Below are 23,472 nucleotides of genomic sequence, written 5' to 3' on the forward strand. Positions count from 1 at the left end.
CTGTGTACGATCATTGTCATAAAAATAGGATGGACACGAAGGAAGAGAGAACAGGAAAAGAATGGCTCGATAATGAACACCACATGAGAACAGGAGAAGGGCAGGGTTATCTGAGAGGAATGGACAATTAGCCATTATATGTATTTACAGTTAACAATCTGGAACACGGCATACATTACAAAGTGAATTGGGAGACGGATAAGGAGGAAAATGTGTATCAATGAATGCATAAAAATCCATCCTTCTATAAACTTACACTAAAATCACAATTTAAACTTTAAAAAGTTTTTAAAAAGGAATATGTCCAACAAAATGGATTGACACAGGCCTGTAAAAAATGGACTTGGAACACAACACACAGACAGTAAGGATGAGGGCAATTGGGCAGAATTTCAATCTGTTGTACATAAGCTAACTATGAGTCATAATCAACAATTACAACAACAAGGAGTACAAGCAATGGATAATCTCCACAACATGTGCATATCACTTTGTAACATGCTCAGTTTCTGCCCAGTCTGGCTTAGCAGTAAAGGAGCTGCACTGCCAAACCCAAAGAGCGACAGTTTGGATCCATCAGCTGCTTTATGGGGGAAAATGGGCAGTCTCCTCCCATGTGATTTACAGCCTCTGAAAACCCAGTGGAGGGTCAGCTATGAGGCTCTTCCATCTCAATAGCACATAACAAGAGCACTTATGCTAATAGAAAATGTGTTTATATTTTCTTAAGCATCCACAATAATGGGGAAAACAAACCAAAGCTTACATTCTTTGTTTTTAATATTATGGATAAGCTAGGGAGCTCTGGTGGCCTAGTAACAAGAAGCTGTGCTACAATCCCAAAGGTACATAGTTCAAGGCCACCAGCTTCTCTATGGGAGAAGGATGGGCAGTCTCCTCTGGTACAATTAATAGCCTCTGGAAACCCGCTGGAGGGTCAGCTATATGTCAGTTCCAAATCTACAGAATACAACAACACAACAATAGCAGGAGAAAATGAGAAATAAATTCTATGTGTAATTGTTGTTGTTAGGTGCCATCAAGTTGAGTACAATTCACAGCTGACCCGAACCTCCCCTATCTTGTGCCATCCTCATCATCTGTCACTATGTCACTCCATCTCACTGGGGATCGTGAAAAAATTTGTTAACATTCATTAGCTTGTTAATATCCATGAAGCTATTTAGCATAAAGTGTTCACCTTCCAAAGTGGACAGTAAAAAGAAGATACCCTCTGGCTTTCATGAGTCTAATCATTTTAATAAGGCCGGATAGCTCTGACATCAACAATAATCCATTTTATGTAGTTTGATTATGGAATTTACTTCTAGTGTTCTTTATTTGAGCTTGACTATTTGTTCTGTTAACATTTTTAAAGTAATGCCTCACATCATTTTCCGGAGTTGTAATGAACTACTTGTCTCTGTCTTGGTCACGCCCATTGTGATAATCACTATCAATCGACAGACCCAGGACAGAGATCAGGAGGATTTGTGCAAAATTACAGAAAAGTTACAGGAAAAATTACAGATCTGTTGTTAGTAGGATTGTGATGAGTCCAAGTCGACAGCACCCAGCATCAATTCAATAACACCTTTAATATCCTGATTCTGATGGCGTTTGATTTCTCATGCTTTTTCTTTCTCTCTCGACAGAAACCTGGGATGGATCTGGCAGACACCTATATTATGTTTGTTCGACAAAACCAAGATATTCTTCGAGATAAAGTCAACGAGGAAATGTATATAGAAAAGTTGTTTGATGTAAGTAATTACACCTGCACGGCATACTGCCAGGGTAGACGCACCACAAAGGGGCAAGTTGCCTGAGTATGGTATATTTGCAAAGAAAATTCTTTTCTTCCCCCTCATTTTTGAAAAAAAAAGTCACTTTGTGGAAAGCAACTAATAGAGTTGATAATCTTTCTGTTTCTCTGACTGCTAAGAGAAGTCTTAATTGGCTTTCTTTTCTACATGAGACCTGTCACCGTGAGAATGAGAGTCTCGGAAACATCCAAGGTTAATTTTATAACAAGCAAGATGATAATCATGTTACGATTGTGTACAACATGCTTTCACTTACCTTTGCGTTATTCCGTGAGTAGAATCCTATTAGAATGGCTTTGCCCCCTCCTTTATAAGGGATTTTTTTAATGCTTATTCTAATTTTAATTCAGTGGAGTTTTCTGAAGTTAAAGAAACCAGCTATAGTAAAGCTAACTACCCACCCCTCCTGTTACTGAACCTTTTTTTCTTGATGTACACCGATATATGCTAGCAGATACAGTATTACAGCTGCCTGCCAGAAAATCTCTAGTCAGACATGACAACTCCTAGATTGTGGTTTTAGATACCAGGATGCTCAGGTCTCGCTTATGGAGCATCTACAGAAGAGACCAAGAGAGCAGTCCATTTCAATAGCAGTGCTGGCACCCGCTTGCAGGAACTTAACAGTCAATTCAAAGGACGTTGCCCGTGCCTTCGCTTTGCATCATTCAGCGCAATACTGAGTCTGGGGTATAATACTTACTTTGAAGGGTATTTATTTGTGTATGGCTTCTCTGCATTTTAGAAATGCTTTTCTGGCAGTTTCATTTTAATTATGCAAGTTACTGCAAATGTTTTCATAACAGCAGTTCACGGGCTTCCTGGTAACACTTCAGCTGTGGCAGTTACAGAAGATCTTGCCGCCGTCATCTCCTCTACCATGGTCTGTCATGTCAGCGTTCACCGTTTGTCAGATCGAGCGGCCAAAATGAGTTGTGCCTTTCCTCCTTTATGTTTCTAGCCTCTACCCAGACTGTTTAACAATAAAAGTATCATCTGTTTTAATAAGCTAAGTGTTAATATGTGTGAAAAGAAGGATTTCCTAAAAGCTTTGATGCCCTGCAGTGGTAGGGAAATTATCATCCATCCAGCTGGCTCTTTTACAAAATACTGAAACCATATTAACAACTGCTTCCATTTGGTCCCGCTCTGAATTCCAAGCATATGTTTCACTTCTAACTTCTCATTACTTTTTTTGCTTATGTGATGATTTTCAGAAGTGCTGGACAGAAAGGGAAAGTTTGCTTCTTGTTCTTCTCATTTCTTCTTAATCTAAAGTTACAGCACGGATTCTGGGGTGGGGGGAGAGGGGAAAAAAAGGAGGAGCCCTTTTCAAACTAAAACGCAAACAGCACACCCTCTGTTCCCCAGTCAGTTCTGACTCTCAGTCATCCTCCATTCTTGGGCTGTACATCTTAACAGGAGGAGACGGCCTCATCTTTTTCCTGAGGAGCAGCTGTGGGGTTTGAACTGCTGACTTTTCTATTAGCAGCCCAACGCTTAACTTACCGCACCACCAGGGTAAGAGGCATCTTCCATTTTGGGGGGTTGGTCACCTATCTACTGCAAGCCTTAACCATTCTTCCAGGGAGGCGGAACTTCTCAACAAGATGGATTGACCCAGTGATTGTAATGATGGGCTTGAGCAGAGACTCTGAAGATGACTCGGGATAGGGTAAAGGTCAGCTCTGTGGTTCATAGGGTATCTGTGAGTCACAGTGGACTTGGTGTCAACTAACAACAACGACAATGACTGTCATTCTCCCAACTTTCTTTTGAAGACTTCTGTGTATGGCAGTGATGACAAACAGAGAGGCAAGTAGTGTGGACCCAAGGAGGCCAGTATTAAAATGATAGGCTAGTTCAGTTGTGCTAATGACATGATACTGCGTGCGTTCTTCTCAGGACCCAGTCATCTTACAGGAGCCTGTCACCAGCCACTTTCCTATCTGGTCATGAAATCCTTGCAGTTTTGCATATCCACACCAAAACTTTACACTTCTTTTTCGTAAAATTGTCATGCCCTTACCCCTTCTAATATTTTTTTAAGTTGCCCATTTCTATAACTGTAATTAAAAATAAAAAGAGGACACTAATTCAATTGATATTTCATCAAGAATAACATGTATGAGAGGGTCCTAAGGGCCCCCAATTAGTCAAGAATGAGTTTGCCTCAATTACAGTTAAATAAATGAGAGGTTATCAAGTAGTGTTAAAGGTGAAGTCGAATGTGCATCTTAAGAAACAGATCATTATTGAGAGACGTTATATAATTATTGGAAGTCCGCTTGGCTAAAGCTTAAAATAATATCATTAGATGTCAAGAAACAGTAGAAAATGATGACCCTGTAAATACTGTGAGCAACCTCAGCCTATTAAAGATAAAAGACTGAAGAGAACGGTTTTACTCAGGCATCATGACAAACTTTTGTCGTGCCAATTAGAGTTCTTCCTGAATAAATAAATGAATCTTCCCAACTTCAGATGCAGGTGGCACAGATGCACATTACAGTGAGTTAACACGTGGTCGCTCTAAGCGACCCCCATTTCTGCTTGTGCAATCTAAGACCTTCACTATCTTTCAGAGTTACATGCTGTTTGTCCAGGTAAAAGTCGTTCTCTTTTGGGAAGACCACACATAAACCCAGCTGTCATTAACTCAGTTCTAACTGCTGACAGCCTATGGATGTTGGCATACATCTGTGCTCTTTTAAAATTCTCAGCAGCTGACCTTTAAAGACTAAGGTGCACCTGACCCACGCCACTCTATTTTCAGTTTCTCCATACGATTGTGAAAGCTGGACATTGAATAAACAAAATCAGAAAAGAATTCATGCCTTTTGTTGGCAAAGAGTTTTGACAACATCATGGACTTCAAAAGAACAAGCAGATCTGTCTTTTGGAAGTACAACCCAAATGCTCCTTTGAAGCGAAGATGACAAGACTTCGTCTCAAGTAGTTTGGACATGGTATCAAGAGAAGGACATCATGCTCGGAGGAGTGGAGGGTCCACAGAGGAGAAGAGGACCCTCCAGGAGGTGGATCAGCGTGACCACTGTAACAGTTTTTTTTTTCTATAATTATATTTTATTAATTTTCATAAACATTTACAGAGATTTTGGGCTTCCACTCATTCATTGTTGCACTACACTGTAACAGTTTTAAGCACAGCAGACACTGGAAGGGCAGTGCAAGACTAGCCAGGGCTCCCTTCTGTTGTAATTAGGGTGCCTGTCAGTGGGAGGTACTTGATAGCATCTAACAACTTTTCGTCACCAAGCCTCTCTTCCAAGACACCTCCAAGTAGCCATAAGCCACCAGCCCTTCATTTCGCAACCATCCACTTTACCTTCACCCCGTGCAAGTCTCTCCACTATTGCAATTCCTTTATAATACACAATGAGGCATTGGGAGTGTTTGTTGAACTACCCAGAGTGAACTAACACTCCTTTGTGGTGTCCTCTGCTTCAAAAACATTTTTATTAATTAAACACCTTATTTTATTTGTTTTGTGGTTAAATCACCTGGGGGGGGGCGGAAACCAATTTCGATAATGTCCCACTGACTTGGGACAAAAAATTATAACATTGTCCTTGATGTGTATTCGTTGTTAAGAAAATTACCTAGAAGTGTAAGAATGGAGTCTGTTTTGAAGGCCAGAAGAGAGCTAATATTGGGACATACACGAAAATATCTCTCATTATGCTATATTACTGTGGTTGCTATCAAGTACCACCAAGTCAGAACAGACTCCCAGCAGCCCCTCCAGCGGAATTTCAGTTCTGTGAGTTCTGTGGGAGGAAATTGCTCATCTTTCTCCCGTGGAGCAGCTAGGGGATTATTTGAACCACTTTCCTTTGAGTTGGCAACACGCCTCCTTAACACTGTCACCAGAGCTCCCTCATCGCTCTCTGCATGGTTAAAATTCTCCAACATTTCACCTGAAGAGAAACTGTTGACTTCAAACAAATAACTTCCGAAAGGTAGTTATGGCTGTGTAATGTAACAGCTATGTAAACCATGCTGTTGGAAGAGCGAAGTGAATTGATTCAAGGTGCGTTTCATGGAGCCCTGGTGGCATGGTCTGGAGGGCATTGCCTTGCTAGCCCAAGGTGATGCTTGTCTTATGGTTTGAATCCCCCAGTAGCACTGCAGGAAAAAGATGGGCCGTCTCCTCCTGGGTGGTTTACAGCCTCAGAAACCCCACTGAGGGTCAGCTTTGCGGTTCTGACGTGACAGCAATGGATGATTCATAACAATAGCTGCGGCCACTGCTGCCTCTCTGTGGACACCTCCAGATGCCAGGAACTGTACCTCGTGTCCAGCCTTCTGCGCTCAATACTCTCATTCCTGTTTTATCATGACTTTTCAGCAAAGCAGTCCTCCATTCAGAAAAGATAAAGTCAAGCTTTGCGATGCTTTCTCTCTAGCTCCAAAATACATGCTGTCTCTGTGGTACCACCAGCTTAAACAATTTGAAGTGGTAAAGCCTAACTGTAGAAGGAACATTAAAATCAAATTTGAGATACCAGCATCTTAAGCAGAGTTCTGCTATCGATTGAGTTTTAAGAAGTGAGAACAGTTTATACCTCGGTGTATTTAAGACAGCTAGACTGGAGGAGCTGGCCTAGAACTTTAGGTTGTTGTTGTTGTTGTTGTTGTTGTTGTTATGTGCCATTGAGTCACATGAGTCTCATAGCGACCTATGTACAACAGCCCTAAACCCTGCTCTATCCTGTGCCAGTCGCACTGCCTCTGACACACCCATCCCAATTACCCCAGTCACTGAATCAATCCACCTCTTAGAGGGTCTTTCCCTCCTACGCCGTCCCTCCACCCTCCCAAGCATGACATCCCTCTCTAAGGATCTGTCCCTCCTTACAACATGTCCAAAGTATGTCAGACGAAGCCCCAGAATCCTTGCCTCCAAGGAGCAGGCTGGTCTAACCCTCTCTAGGATGAATCTGTTTGTTTTCTTGGCAGTCCATGATACATTTAATACTCTTCTCCAGCACCACAGCTCAAAGGCACCAACTCTCCTTCTATCCTCCCTAGTCATTGTCCAACTCTCTGATGCATAACAAGTGATTGCAAAGACTATAACCTGTATCAGACACACCTTAGTCTCCAGAGTGACACCATTGCTCTTCAGTACCCTGAGAGGTCCCTAACAGCAGACTTTCCCATGGCAATACTTCTTTTTTTATTTCCTGGCTGCTGGTGCCAAGAGTGTTGACCGTGGAGCCAAGCAAACTAAAATTGTTAACAATATCAATCTCTTCACAAACTGTAGGTACTTTCTGAAATTTCTTCCAGGTTTAAAGCTAGTTACTCATGTCCTTCTAATCCCAGCAATGGTGATGGAAATTACTGGTGGGTTATCTGATGAGGTTTACGACCTAGAGTATCAGTGCTTAAGTATTTTTGTGATGGCCAGGTAAAATCAGGGTTGAGAATCGTAACAGGTACAGTGAGCAATCATAGAAATAGGATTCTCTGTAAATAAATAGTGCTGTCACATGACGTCTCTGTATCCACTGTCCTGACTCTGGAAATGTTTGCTCTAGTCTGTAGGGAGTTGCACTGCACACCCCAAGGTCACACCGCTCTGGTTGTTCAGGAGCACAGAGGCTCCTTGGGGGAAAGATGGGCAGTCTCCTCCCAAGGGATTTAGAGCCTTGGAAACTCAGGGAGGGAGGTTCGGCTATGAGTCAGTTCCGGTTCAGAAGAGAATATTTTAAACAGAGGCCCTTCTTCCTTTCCACAGTCACAGTGGCACGTAAGTTATAATCTGTAGGTCGAATTTCTTTTTTTTAACTTAAAAAAAAATCACATCTTATCCTGGAAAGGGAAATGTACAAGGAGTAGGAAAGAACATGGATTTACCCAAAATAAAAAAAGGCTTTTCTGCTTTGTTAAAAATCTCTCTGACCCAAAGTCTTTTTTTTTCTTACAAATATACCCTTATTTCCAACAGTCTTTGCAAATTCCTATCAAGGCAAAACTATTTTCTGTTTGTCTATCTAATCCCAATATGAAATCACAAGAAAGACATTGAAGTTCTTCGATTCTGTTTTTCATATCTGCCACGGGACCCTCAGGGGTGCTATCAGTTAAGCCCTTGGTTATTGACTAGAATGATTGACTGTTCAAATCCACCCAGGGTACCTCAGGAATAAGGCCTAGTGATTACTTCTAAAAAGCCATGACCTTAAAAGCTATGGGTGGCTGTGTACCTGAGGTCGTCAAGGGCTGATATTGACTAAGAACTACCCAGGATTGGTTTGGTTTGGTTTGGTTTGGTTTGGTTTGATTTGGTTTGGTTTGGTTTGGTTGTCAAAGGCTCAAGGCAAGCAGTTCGAGCCTCAGATTTGTCCATATCTCCAGACAGAAGCCAGTCCAGCCCTCAAAGCTTGGATCTCAACACTGAAAAGTGCTGATTTTGCAAAAAGTCAAAGACTGGCATGAACTGTGATTGTTGTGACAGCAGCTAGGCAGTTGCGGACTGGCTGAAGCCCTACTTCTGTTCTCCAGTAGACACTCAACCTGCCTTGCACTCCGAACCTCTGCGCACTTCCCTTCACGTGGCGCATCTTGAGTCCTTTCAGACAATCTCGTTTTCTTTCATGTGGCTGAATGTACACATCAGGGTGCAGCATTTAATTGGTAAATCATGCAGATTAAACATTCTCTCGTGTTATAAGCTGATTAAACATTTAATTGTTGCAGAGTTTCATCCCAAGGAGCTTTTTTAAAATATTGTTATGATGTCTCGTAAAATTAAAAGTAATTCTTTAAATGATAGTTAATCAGTTCTATTCCTCCAAACAGTGTTTTATAAAAGATTAATTTCATAGGACTTTCCATGAAAAGAATTTTCATTTTCTAGTACAGAAACTCTAAATGAAGCATTTTAAGGCAAATTGGCCTTAACTGTATAAGTGGGTTCAGTCTCCATTTAAGGATAGTCTGAGATAAACAGAAGAGAAATTAAAATAATACAAGTGAATATGCTTCTCAGGATGAAACTAATTTGACATTTGTTTGCCTCTGGACTCCCGAATAAGGAAGAGGGGCTATGCCCAGAATTTTTGAGTCTAGCATTTTATGCCCAAGCCAAAACCTTTTGACACAAGAATATATTCATCCTTCACAATAGCTACACTTAAAGTGTCAGTTTCTGAAGACTCTTTGAAATCATAGTTAAGAATACTTGAAGTCAGATAAGTAATGTGCGGTGGTAGTGCTTATTCAGTATTCTTTGAAATAGCATTAAAAATGTAATTGGAGACAAACACCTCTCTCAGGAAGATTCACCAATAATTCTGCTGCTACTCACTGCCATGGAGGAAATTTCAATTCCCAGCAGCCCAGGGGACAGAGTAGAATTACCCCATCGGGTCTCAGGTGCTTTGTGGAAGCAGACTGTGCCACGTATCTCCTGTGGAGCAACCGTGTATTGATTGGAACCACCACCCTTTTGGTTAACAGCCAGATACTATAATCTCTGTGCCACCACGACTCCTTAGTTCTGCCACAGATACCTACTAATAAATGGACTGGTTTTCAGACTTTCTGGGGTGAGAGCATCCTTTTCCTCAGAAGAGGAAATGTGTTTCTGGAAAGCCTCCACTCTTCCTTCACAGTCGTTGCATGAATTCCCATTACATCCAAATGTGATCCTCAAATGTTACTAGGGTCAAACCCTGACGGCATGGTGCATTCTGGGTTGTGCTGCTAACCAAATGGTCGTCGGTGTGACCTACCGGCTGCTGTACAGGAAAAAGACGGGCATACTCTTCCCATAAGAAGATTTATAGACTCAAAAACCCAAGAGGGTCACCGTGAGTAGGAACTGACTTGGTAGTGGTAGGTTTGTTATTAAAAGTGGCTTGGTTTTGTTGGTGTTTTTTTTCCCCTCAGAAAATTGAAGTCTTTTCAAACAGTCTTCCTCTGACTTACAATTTCTTTGAAATTGGTACAGTACCTCTGTATTCACAACTTTTAACTCTTGAGAATTGGCATTAGTATTGGCACTGGCACACAGGTACATCAAATGGCATTGCTCTGTCTTGGCTCTGAGTATCGCATACTCTGCACTCAGTGATACATGTTTAGAGCTAATCACCTACTTTCTTCTGTCATATTCTTTGACAACCTGAAGGCCATGCTTCTGCTGGTTCGAATCCACCAGCAGCTCTGTGGGGGAAAGATGGGTAGTCCCCTTGCATGTGATTTGCTAAAGGGGCCTCTATGCATTGGCTCCACTTTGACTGCAGTGAGTAATGGGTAATTCTTTGGGTGACTTTTTCTGTGTGTAGAATAAGCTTGCTTTATTTAGAATGTAGGCTGGAGCCCTGTATGAGAGAGAAGCTAAGCACCCTTTTCTTGTCTTTCATTTCTGTTACCTCAGTGATATTAAGGAGCCCTGGTAGGGTATTCGATTAAGTATTGGACTAGGAACCATAAGGTTATCAGTTAGAACCCAGCAGCAACTCCTTGGGAGACAGATGAGCCCGTCTCCTCCGGTATCAGAAGGAGATACATCCTCAGAACCCAAGTGAGGTTCCCTGTGAGTCAAGAACAACCCAACAGCAATGGTTCGACAGATATTTTATATGTGAACTGCCATTTAAAAAATGGCCTTTTCTCCATTGTCAATGATCTTTCAGTTCCAAGTGCCGACACTCTTGTTATGCAGACCACTTAAATTGTAGATTTCCATTACAAAGCAGTTTCTGTCTTTTTTTGTTTGTTTGTTTGTTTTGTTTCTATATCAAACTTAGTCAAAGGTAAAATTCTTTGTTGGTCCATCTGCCTGACCAGACTTTTCTTATCAACACTCATAAAGACTGATACCATTCTCTTGTCCTAAACATTGCATCAATAGAAAAGGAAGGCTATTGTAAACTGGGGGATTGGAGATGGGTTGAGGTAATTTACTCCTGGACCTTGTTATATCCTGTGTGTCTTGGTATCTCACAATGTACTAATGGTAGACAAAGATTTGACTAATCTGTCTTTTATGTGTGTTATCAGAACCCGCCTTATTCATTTCACATTTTTACTATTTAGACCTTTTAGTGAGTTATTTTCCAGATGTTACCTTCTCTTTTTTTTTTTAATGCAGAAAATACATTCTTCCACCTCTTTTGTGGGAAGAGGTTGTTTGACCTCTTTGGGGAAGTCCATGTTGTTTTGTCTGACTCAGTATGTGAAACGTTGAGTTTATTCTCCTGGCTATTTTTTTCTGCCTCAAAGTTTAGTGTTTCTCTTTAAAACCTCTGCTCTCGAATTACAGCTGTCTGGTTTGTTTTTGTGGATAATCCTCATTTTAATGTTAAGTTCGTATTTTTGTAAGTGTAAGAATCTACAAAAGGCTCGACTTTTTTTGATGTATGGTGTGCGCCAACACAGCCTCCTTGGCAAGTCGAGACAGTGGCGCAGAGAGGCCAAGGGCCCTCATTTGAATCGAAGCGGCTGGCGAATTAAGACCTGAGAAACTTGAGAGAAGCGTGCCTAATTGCCTCAAAGAAACTTCACGAGAAAAAAAAATGTATTGTAGCTTGTTGATCTCATGTCTTTGATAATTCCAAACGGATCTTCAAGAAATATGTGGACCTTCTTCCTTCGCGTCCTGAAATGTGATCGGGGAGCACAATTGTCATTTGGCACCTTCCCAGCAATGCACATCTTTGCATGAGGCACCTGGACTTATGTGACAGGTCTGGGAGAATCAGCTAATTAACAACACAGGCTTAAACAGGCACCTCATCTGGCAGTGCCGCTAGTTGCCTGATGGCGCACAGCAGGACTTGGTAGTGCTTTTTCTTTTTCTCTCCTAATGGTCGGCTGCCCACCTAATTTTGCCTTATTGTCAGTCACTACTTACCGCAGCTTGGGGCCCTCCCAGGAGGCTAAATTATTATCAAAGGATTAAGGAGATGTAGCCTTGAAGCTCTGACATTTCTGATTACTTGTCTATGCCAGAACACTAATTAGCTGTGACTAATTAAGAAAAATGTCCCGGCCATACAAAACCATTTAAAAGAACTGTGAAGAAGAAAAGCAGTTCAGAAGCTATGCAGCGCTCAGATTTGCTGACGCCCGTTAGATTTCCACCCGTGCCTTCACTCACCTTTCATTATGCTCCAGATCTTTTTCAAAACCCCACAGCCAAATCGGCCTGGAGTTTCTTTCTGCTTGAATATAGGAGAGGGGGATAAATTGTGGGTGACCTAAGCTCTCCTAGTGATGATAAAATTGTCTCCTGACAATTGGAGGGTGACACAACGTAGAGGGAGAAATTTTTCCAAACACCTACTGCAGGGACTCACATTTGCATGCTCTCCACGCTGCCTGGTGACGGTGACTCGGTGACTTGGGAGAAGTTAGCAGACTCTCGCTTCTGAGGCCTGTGCAGAAGGTCCTTGGGATGACTCGGAGCAGCGTGTGGAGCATTTCAAAAGTTATTCTGTATAATTGACTTCAGGCTGCTGTCACCTTTAAGATGGTCTGGAAATTCTGACTTCTCGGCACAGAGCCTGGCATCTCCATGGTGAACTTAAATGCCAGTGCTGTCACCGGTTGGTCACCAGTGACTGGATTAGTGGGAGGGCCTGAGAGGAAGCGTGGCTACCCCCAGAACCAGCCTCTCTGAACAGTGTGGTGTGTGCATAAAAGGGCCTGTACTCCTCGCCCTCACTTCAGCCCCAGCCTCCTGGACACATGACACACGACACACACAGCGGCCTGCAGGCCATCTTCCATGATGGGCTGAGAGGCTTTCTCCCCCTTCTCTGCACGCCCCCCCCCCACTCACAGGGTTTGTGTCATTCACATGTGGACACGACAATGGACACTAGTAAGTGGCCAGCAAAGTCGCCAGAAGAAAAAAAAATTTTATTAAGAAGCAATTATTGTGGCAAAGCCATCACTTGGACATGCTTCTTGAATACATTCTGCAGAAATTACAGAAAAGTACACTTTTCAGAGGTGCTTACAGATACTTAAACCCTACACCATTTCCTAGTCTCAGCTCAGCCCTAGGCAAGAGACCGTCTCAGTTTTACGGTCTTAATACAGGCAAAGTGTCTTGGGTGAAAGAAGGGCCTTCCCCCTGCCTCACCACGATTCTCCATGCTGCTGTTTAAATCCATTTCCTCTTTGCCTTGCATGGAGAACAAAAAAATAGGTCATCAGCATCCTCCAAGGAATAATCCTTCCTATATATGAGCACTGTTATTAAGGGAGCTGTCTACTCCAGGATAAATAGTCTCTGTTTGTTTAACTTCTCTTCCCAGGCCCCTTTCCTAGCCCTTTAATCATCTTTGTGACTGTCCTTTGAAATTTCTTAAAACATTCTTCATGCCTACGGTTTAGAGTCGACCAAAGGATGCAGCATTTGAATGCAGCTGACCAAGTTTTTATCCAGTTATGTTCGTCTCCATGTATTATATAATACATTATTCTCTCATACATTGTGCTTTCTGGAGTTCCACAAATGTATGTTCATATAGTCTCCATATTACACGGACTGCATAACTTATATTCTCTCTGCAATTGTGGGTGGAAAATGTTCATTCAGTGGATGTTTAGGATGCATAGTGTCTAGAAAACAAAAACAGTTCACCTTTCAATTACTCTTGGCATCGATAGGTTAAGCGCTGATTTTGTCCCACTTGTTTACCTGTCTCTGTTACAATCATAAATAGCTCTAGTGGCCTTGTGGTTAAAGAGGTGCAGCTATCGATGCAAAGGGAGTTGGTTTGAATCTACCAGCTGCTCCCTGGAAGAAAGATGGGTAGGTTCCTCCCACGGCCCTGAAAACATGCCGAAGAGTCAGCCATGAGTCACTTTGACTGGGTGAGGATGAATTGTTGTTACAATGATTCAATAGCACTGTAATTTTAAAAGGAAATAGAGATTCCTCTTAGTAATCATTTCTTCTTCCAGCCAATATCTGTTGCACGTTTTCTACGAACTACACAGTATGTGAGGGACTAGAGACAAAATGATAAACAAGACAAAGTCTCTTCCCACAGGGGGTCACATTCTGATGACTTAAATGGGTCATTTCCTAAAAATTCTTACTTTCTGCTCCCCCAGAAAAGTTTACCTTTTTATATCTGAAAAAAAAGAAAATCAACATTTTCCCCAAAACAGAAATTATATGAAAAACTCAAGTCCAATACCCTTTTTCAAATGGATAATCGTTAGCCAGAAATTTTAGCAATGCAGGTAACAATTGAAAATCAACATTTCCCCCAAACAGACATTTTATGAAAAACTCAAGTCCGATACCCTTCCTTAAATGGATAATTGTTGACCAGAATTTTATCAATGCAGGTAACAAATCTGATTATTTCCCCTTTATCACAAAACATGAAATATCAAGGTAATGAAAGCATACAGATCAAGATATCTATTTATCTATCTGCCTGTTAATTAGATCAGTCTTTTTCTAGTATAAGGACCACAGAAAGAAGTAGTAAAGGAATTCTTTGGTGGGAGCTGGAAGATGGGGGACTCTTGTTTAAATGCATTAAAGAATGATATGGTCTATAAACCTGTCAAATCCAGAACTCGTGTCAATTAAGGCAGTTGCGATAAAATGAGTATGTCAGTCATCTAAAGTGTTGTATAAGAAAGTATCTCAAAATACAGTGGCTTGAAAGAGCAATAACAAAAATGAATAATAGTGATTATCTAGAAAATCTATTTATTCATTCTCTTTTTTTCCTTTTTTAAAACTAAATGTTTTGAAATGTTCCCAAAGTTAAAGGCAGTGCAGTGTTTACAAAAGCTCTAGTGCTTGTAACAGCAAATGTCGTACCTGGAAGGTAAGGGCACACAGTCCCTCTCCACCCTTCGTGGGTTCTTCACGCAAAAGCTGGCTTTCTATCCACTCCCAGGAGGGCTCTTGTGCTCCCTCAGAGAAGTCACATTGCCACAGCAACACTATTTTTCTTCCTTTTCTCTAAAAATGTTTGCAAGCCAACATGTGGAAGGCATCCAGGATGCACAGCTCAATGGTATACATACAGGTAGCATTCCCCAACCATGTCTGCATATACGTCCACTGGGAACTGTTCCCTCCTGGACATGCTAGAGACCTGTGGCCTTGCTGGGGTGAGAGCCTGGAATGAGGCAGTTTGAGAACTAAGCACACAAACACCTGAGCATATAGTGTTAGCCTGTAATTACATATGTGTTTATGTATATGGACATTTGTATATCTGGAAATTCGTATATATACACACAGGAACTTACTAATACATCCCTCCATTGCTATAGAGTTTATTCTGGCTACTCACAGCCCTCAAAGAGAAAGGCACTGCCCATTGGATTTCCAGTGCTCGGAGAAGAGATTGAGGTTGTTAACAGTTACAGATTGCTTGGCTTTACAACCAACACTCTTGGCACCAGCAGTCAGAAAATCAAAAGACAAATTGCAAATTAGGTAAATCTGCTGTCAGGGACCTTTCCAGAGTACTGAGAAGTAACGATGTCAGTCTAGAGACTAAGGTGCACCTGATCCAGGCCATGGTCTTTTTAATTACTAGCTATGCATCAGAGAGCTGGACAATGACTAAGGATGACAGAAGAATTGATGCCTTGGAGCTGTGGTGCTGGACAAGAGTCTTTAACATATCTTGGACGGGACAACCAAAAAAATAAATAAGTCTGTCTTAGGGTGGGTGAAACCAGGTTTCTTTTTGGAGCCTTGAATTTTGAAGCTCCATCTCACAGCCTCACATACTCTGGGCACGTGTCCAGGAGGGACTGATTCTTGGAAAAGGATATCATGCTCGGAACGGTGGAAGAGTAGTGCAGGAGTGAAGACCCCAGATGAGATGTGTTGATGGAGTAACTAGGGCAATGGGGGTAGGTATGTTGGGGTCAGTGAAACTGGTTTAGGACAGGGCAGGCTTCAGAGCTGTTGTACATAGGGTCACTATGAGTTTCAGGTGACTCGATGGCTCATAACAGCAACAACAACAAATCTTTATGGAAACAGTCCCTCATGTCTCTCTCCCACAGAACAACAGGTAGATTCCAACAAACTTTCACTTAGCAGCCTAATTCTTATTCCACTGTTCCTCCAGGCGGCCCTGTTCTCGGCTTCCTCAGAAAACCTCATTATGTTGAGTCCGACTCACTGCCACGCAGTAGGGCGCAAACTCATAACTGACCCTCCAGCAAATTTTCAAAGGTTATAAATTGCACAGGAGGAAATTACCCATCTTTGTCTGCCAGAGTTCCCTTTTCCTTCATCGCCTAAAGCCATATAAGACTGGCATCTTTGAAGGTCCGTTTTATTCCTTTGTTAGGTTTCTTGAGGCAAAAGCAATTGTTTGCTTTCCTGTGCTTTCTACAGCTTTAACATCTGTTATATTATCTTTCTCTTAATGAAGCATATGATTCAGGTCAATCAGAAGTCAAATTAATCTGGATTCTGGTGTTCATCTATGTCTTTCCTGTTGAAAAGCTGCCCTGCAACTGTGCATGTATTTGTGTGCACGTTGATACTTATATAGCTCACACACATACATATGAACATGCACAAGAATAGCATTTCATGTTTCCGAGTATTTATAAACTTTCAGTCCTTCAGCAAATAGACATTGCGTGCTATGTGTAGACACTTTGCTAAAAACCAGGTAGCAATAAAAATAAGCCTTAGTTGCTGATTGATAAATGTTCATGGCCTCTTGAGATGAGGGCATAATACATTGTGGAATAATAATAGTTTTAGACCCTGTGCTCTTTTATTGAGAATATGCACCAAAACACATCACCTATCTCAACAGTTTCTGTGTACACTATTCATGGACCCTGACTACAGTGTTGAGGGGGTGTGACTGTTGTCACCCTTCTTCCCTGAGTCATTTCTTCCCCGTTATTATTAACTTCCCTCTAAGTTTCCTATCTAATCTTTTCAGTTGTTGTCAGTTTGATCCAATGTAAATTGCTAATAAAAGAACTTAATGTTCAATTCAGACGTCTCATTTTTTACTAGTTAAGCTAAACTATTGTTTGGTTTTAAGAAGACTCCATAGATGATCTTTGGCCTGAAAATGAGAGAGCATCTCAGGACAGAGAATAGACCCAGGGGGTCATCCAGCCTCTTAAATATAGAATAGCTGATGTCAGTGTGAATCTGAAATTCAATTTTGCATTTCCACTTTTTGATCAGAATTTCTTTATAGAATCTGCAGTGGTTTGTGGACAACTGTATTGTTTAAGAAGTAGAGAATTTGGCAGAGCTTGATTCTATTCTACCTAGAGACTTCATAACAGAAAAAAATGGTTGAGCTAAAGGCTTCTCTGAATATGGATAAGGATATAAACAAAATCCAGAGAAGAAAATGAATATACTTAGGCATCAGAGATCTAGACAAGAGGCTGTAGGATATTCAGTCTGTTGAAAATCGTATTTGAAGGTGCAGGGAAAACTGTGAGTCACAAAGAGAAAAGGTAGCTACGTATTTTGTTCATTACAGGATTCTCAGGAAGTGATTTTGGAGTGATTACTCTCCATTTAAAAATGAAAAGAACCTGCTAACTACTTATTCCTGGACTTGAGCTTTATCACAAAAATAGTATATGCTGTTTGATATCCATTCCAGGAGCCTAGTGTTTCTTTTCCTATAGGTCTTTGTTCATTTAATAATTCTAGACTGTTGGATCTATATGCATATACCGAGGTTCACCAGCGAGCTCAGCCAAATCAGCGGTATCTCACTCTTTGTCATTAAGCAGCTTTGGGGGGTGGAGGGGTAATGGATTATCTGAAATTGTTGTTTTGACATTTGTTTTATTTTTTTATTATTAATTTCAATGAAAATTTACAAAGACTTTGAATTTCCATTCATTCATTGTTGCACTTTTCTCCCCTCCCAACCCTCCCCCCACCCCGTACACTCCCCTCTTGGAAAAGTAAAAGAAAAATTCTTCCATTGTTTTACAGTCCCTCCCCTCAGGTCCATTCCACTCTGCAGCCTTCGCTCTGGACTCCAGTCATGACAAAAATACCTAATCACACATCCCTTTTAAACAGTTTTATCTCTCATCTGTTTCAATGCAGTATACATTATTGAACCCATCTTTCTTTTTAAAAGATCTCAAACTCATTGCCAACAAGTTGGAAACCAACTCATAGCTTGCGCACACACACCGCACTACCACCACCAGTGGATTTTCAGAGCCAGTAAGTTGCATAAGAGGCAGTTGCCTATCTTTCTCCTGAGGAACAGCTGGCTGGTAGATCCAAAACACCTAATTTGAGAAGGCAGCGTTCTTTAAAACTCAGACTCTCATTTTCTAGTCATTGCTGATGTGCCGTTGGGTTCCTGAGGTCGTATCTCAAACAAGAGGAGATTCCCGTCTTTTTCCCTTGGAGCCACTCATAAAGTCAGACCATCATAGTCCCACTATGTTTGGGTTATCATTGTGACTCCCTGCAGGCTACACCACCAGAGCTCCCTATAGTGTCTTCTGTTATTGCTGTCATTGTTGTTCCAGCCTTTGACTGGAACTCCTAGCAACTCTGTGAACAGTGGATGTGAACCCTGCCTTGTCCTGTGCCGTCCTCACAATCTCGGACGCACTTGAGCCCATTGCTGCTGTCACCATGTCAGTCCATCTTGTCAAGGGACCATCCTCTCTGAAACTGACCCTCCACGTCTCCAAACCTGCCTTCTTTCTCTAAGGGCTGACCCCTTCTAACTAGGAAGAAGAAAGAAAAAAAAAAAGGCATAGGATAAATTTACAGACGTAAATTTATATTCCTACTTGGCAAATCAATAATAAAAAACAGTGTTGACTTCAGTGCCATCTATGTAATGCAGAGTGCAGTTTTCTGGAAACATAGTTTGTATTTTGTTGCACTGATAACCAAGAAGCAAGCATCTCGTGATTTCAATCCACTAGTGACTCCAAGAGGGGGTAGTCTCCTCCCATTAAGATCTTTAACCTTAGACGCCCAGTGGAAGGTCTCTTTGGATCAGAACTAACCAGAAAGTAATGAATATGTACTGTGAACAAAGATAGACTAGCTTATTACTTCAGGGCATTTTGAGAACTGAGAGAAGTCTTGAATTCATGAAATAACAATGAATGAAAAAGAGTGTATGCGGCTCCCAAAGTTTAAACAGCTCAGCTGTTAATTGTAAGGTCAGCAGTTCAAACTCACCAGTCCCTGCGTGGAAGTATACTGTGGGAATCCGCTTCCATAAAGGTTTCAGCCCTGGAAGCCCTGTGGAGCAGTCGTGCTCGGTCCTGTGGAGCAGTCGTGCTCAGTCCTGTAGAGCCACTGTGAGTCAGGGCTGACTTGGCAATGGGTTTATCCTGTGAGGTAACAGGAGAGGATCCAGTTCATCTGGAAATACCTGGTTCTTCATAAAGTATAAAAACTTTAAAGGATAAGGCTTTTCCCCAGCACTTAGCAAGGATGTATTAGGCACCTACTGTGTGCCCACCCTCTACGTTTACATTTCCCCTTTCTTAGCAAACATCGTAATGCTAAATGAGCTGTCATTTGCCACTTTCCTCTTAGCATTAAAAGAATTAAACTGCTCCTGAAGATGAATTTATTGAACACAGAGGCCATAAAAGTCATGACTCACATGTTTCTCTAGACTATGGTGGGGTTTGTATTTGTTTTTTTAATTGTAAAACAAAGCTGTATATACAGATTTAGTTCCGTTGGAGAAGAGTACTGAGTATCCCATAGACTTCCAAAAGAACAAACACAACACATATATCCTGGGGAAAGTTCCTTAGAGGCAAAGATGGCGAAGCTTCATCTCTCATGCTGTGGGATGTCACCAGATAAAGCTACTCCTTGGAAGGGGACATCAGGCTTGAAAGAGTGGAGAGTCAAAAGAGAAGAAACATCCTCAACAAGATGGATTGACCTGGTGACTGCAGCCGTGGGCTCCAGTGTGTCAGAGTTGATGAGGATGGCACAGGACATGATAGGGTTCAGGTCTGTTGTTATAAGGTCGCTGTGAGTCATAACAACAACATAGATGAGCCAAGTGTCTTTTCTGCACATTGCACTGTTTTGTTCTGTTGGCATCCTTCCAGTATCCCTAAGCATTAGCAACAGTTGGTGTTAAGTGCTGTTGAGTCAACTACAACTCATGGCGACCCTGAGAACAATGGATCTGAGCCCCACCCTTCCGGTGCCATCCTGACCACCTCTGGCATACTACTGCCAGAGTCACTGTGTCAATCCACCTGATTGAGGGTCTTCCCCTCCTCCTCTGACGCTACATCTTCCCAAGTATTATGTCCTTTCCAAAGGACTAGCCCCTCCAGACAACATGGCCAAATTATATGAGCTTATGGGCAAAGCTTCATAAACCAAGTCTTAGTAACGGGGGCCACCTGAGAGGCCAAATGAATAAGGTGGTCAACCTGACATTGAATGGTATTCTTGAAACAACTTGTCCGTAAAATAACTATCTTTTGTCTTTATAAATGTGGATGGCTTCAGCCTCCCACAACTATGTTGGGTTTCTTTGAAACAATCAGCATCTCAATTTCCAGTATTGCCCAAAATTTTCAGTTAATGAGATGGTCAGCATCCACTGTGGATAGTTGATACTGCTTTTTTTAGTTGTCTGTTAGAAATCGAAAAGAATTGGTAAATTTATTGAGGGGGAAAGAAATCCAGGCTAGAGGAGAATGCATTGAATAACTATGTGTACAGAGGGAAGATACAAATCCCAAAACTGTTGCTGACACTCGTTGTATAAACTTGATTAAGTAAATTGCTTAATCTAAACTGTTATCGCTGTCCTGAACTCAGTTTCCACATAAATAAACTGTGAAGAATAACACCTGCCTCGTCAAGGTTTTAAGAATTAAATAATATTTTAACTGGCAACCTTGAGGATAAGAAGTTATCCTTACTTATAAAGGAAGAGAGAAAAATTTTGGATCTTACATAAATATAATTCTTTAGACTAATGATAATAATAAAATATAGTATCCTTATTGCATCTGCTTACATTCATTTCTTGTGACAGCTTATTTCATTATAATATATGCATGTTACATAGAGTAAAAAAATATTAATCTGTTTAACATTTAAAAAAAAAAAACCCAGATAGTTCAAACTTCTAGGACTATATATTTGTCTGGAAGAAGGAAATTATGATTCAGCAATATTTTTAAAGAATGACAGTTGAGCATTTCTTTCCCTTTATGTTTAGAAGAATCACAAACTGTATTCTTTTCCTCTCTCTCACAGTCATCTTCACTTTCATGTGTAAGAATTGTATCACATTTTTATTACTTACTGTGATTTGAATGAAAGTTTACAAACCATATTGGATCCTTCAGCAATACATTTCCTTCACCTACAGTTTGTTCCGTAACATTAATTACAATACCCACAGTAGATGACTGTCCACTCATTCCGGACCGTTCTTCTCTTCACCAGTATTATTTTTGTTTACTTTTATCTTATGGTTATTAAAATGAAACATTGCAAAGTGTATTGTTTTTTCAAGCAATCATTCATATACATTTCCTTCATAACAGTAAATGTAATACCCACAAATCTGATAATCCACTCACTTTACCTTTTTTAAAAGTAAAATTTTATTTTAATTGTGATTTTAATGAACACTTACAAAGATGTTAGATTTTCATTGTTGTGCATTTTGCCCACTCGCCCTCCCTTCCTTCCCCCTCCCTCAGTTCACTTTTTTTTTTAAATATTCATTCATTGTTGCACAGTGACCTACCTCCTACCCTAGTCCTCCTTGCAATGATATATCTCTCATTCTTGGCTGTGGACATGGATCATTTTTACCTTTAGGTTCACCCTTCTTAATAAGTTTCTAGTCTCTATTTAGTATCTTTACTCTCCTGTCCTTTCTATCCTCTCATTGCTAATCATCATAGAATGATTGTGCAGATAAATCTATCTTTAGAATTTTTTTTAAAATAATAGGTCACTGTGTTTCTACAGAGATAAGAATCTTATTTTAAATTTTAAAATAATCTTATTTTAAAGCAAGACTTCTATAATCTATCCTTCATATTGTGGATGAGAAAAGTGAGGCAAGAGAAGGCATGTGAAGGGTTCGGTTAATCAACTAGTCACTATAGGAGAAGAGCCAGCATCACCAGCCACCCACCACTGCATTCATGTTTTCTGAGGCTACCAGGTCCAGTTCCAAATCTCTGTCTGTCCATCATGAACAACTCTGGAGTCTAGCTTGTAATGTTGAGAGATACAGGTTAAGTTGAATGCTTCCTGAATCTTTATCTGTAACATGTTGTCAGCGTCTCTTCAGATATAGCCCTTCATGCTATCCCATACCATACCAAATAATCCTCTTAAAATTTTCTAAGTGTTTGTACTTTGGATTATCTGGTTTGGGGTCTAGATATGATTATTTCAATGGGATGCCTTGAGTAGAGGTGTGAGAGAGTATTGAATTTACTGAACCAAATTTCCAGTTAATAACATTTGCATACAGAGTTTGGAAATGGGAAGCAAGTTAAATAGGTGTTAGGAGTTTAGTTATTTTAAGTGGACGTACAAAAGTCTGTCTTAAGTAGATGTTGACAAAAGGGGCATTCTTATAAAATATGTTTATTTTTTAATATACTGGTGAATTGTTAGACATTAATATTTATAAATACTTTATTACTCTCGAAAGGTTCAGATCTTTGTCTAGAGGGTCGTAATGAATTGTAGTTGACTTCACGGTACCTAATAACAACAAAAGCTTCCCAGGGATCCTGAAGAATAGCTTATGTTTTCCAAACCTATCGCAAAGCATCTGTTTTGCAAAAGATAATCTGTTGTTTCATTCAATTAAGTGAAACTCTGAAAATGTACATATTTGCCAACATGCAAATTTTTTTAAGGACTCAACTCTTATTAGACACACGGCTCCTGTTGAAATAAATGAAGACGTACGTTCGCATACATGTGGAAATTTAGCCACTTGATGCCTGAGTGCACCAAACAGTGCAGGTTTTCTGGTTTGGCTTTTAAATGTTCACCTATTGGGACAAACGTAGCTGGAGAAGAATGAAAATATATCTGGTGAATGAAAATATAACTAGTTGTACCAGTTCAGAATAATAAAAAGTTAAACACTCAAGTAGAAAATATAGGACCAATTTGTTCCCTAAACACTCACGTAGAAAATATAGGACCAATTTGTTCCCTAGCAAAAGCAGCTATTTTTGCCTTGTCATCATCATCAGAAGCCGCATTCTGCTAGAAACCGTTTGCTTGAAGCAGCCGCGATACATAAACCCTATGTGGTCCTGTGATTCAGATTCGGAATATCCACTGCAGAGGGTCTAAGGGCTTTGTGCATTAGGATGTATTGAGACCTCATTCCATGTGGCAAGCAGCTGGACTTTTTCTTGAAACAAAACTCCCGAAATAATGACGGAGTGCTTGTTTCCAGGCAGTAAGTGTGATATTTAATTGAACCATCCTCAAAATGTTACCAGTGAGGCAAGACAGGGAATTCTGCATATTTAATATATGTGTTTTGTATTTCCACTCGTTGCCAGAATGATGAAATTCCTTAACTACTTCTCTTTAACTTGCACGAAGAAAGCCCGGTATGTTGCTAAATCTCTTTTCACCAGCACTGCG

At 40.7% G+C, this 23,472-nt stretch overlaps 1 protein-coding gene across 2 annotated transcripts in view; it reads left to right on the forward strand.

Annotated features, from left to right (window-relative positions):
* CADPS2 (Ca++-dependent secretion activator 2) overlaps positions 1-23,472 on the forward strand; it is a 637,557-nt gene that overhangs the window by 603,216 nt on the left and 10,869 nt on the right. For both annotated transcript variants that reach the window (XM_006901794.1, XM_006901793.1), the window contains one exon: positions 1,656-1,763. In XM_006901794.1, the coding sequence (XP_006901856.1) occupies positions 1,656-1,763 (108 nt within the window). The remainder of the gene's footprint in view (positions 1-1,655; positions 1,764-23,472) is intronic.

Source organism: Elephantulus edwardii, unplaced genomic scaffold, assembly GCF_000299155.1.
Source record: "Elephantulus edwardii isolate Elephantulus edwardi_28Jun2011 unplaced genomic scaffold, EleEdw1.0 scaffold00345, whole genome shotgun sequence".
Taxonomy (NCBI): Eukaryota; Metazoa; Chordata; class Mammalia; order Macroscelidea; family Macroscelididae; genus Elephantulus; species Elephantulus edwardii.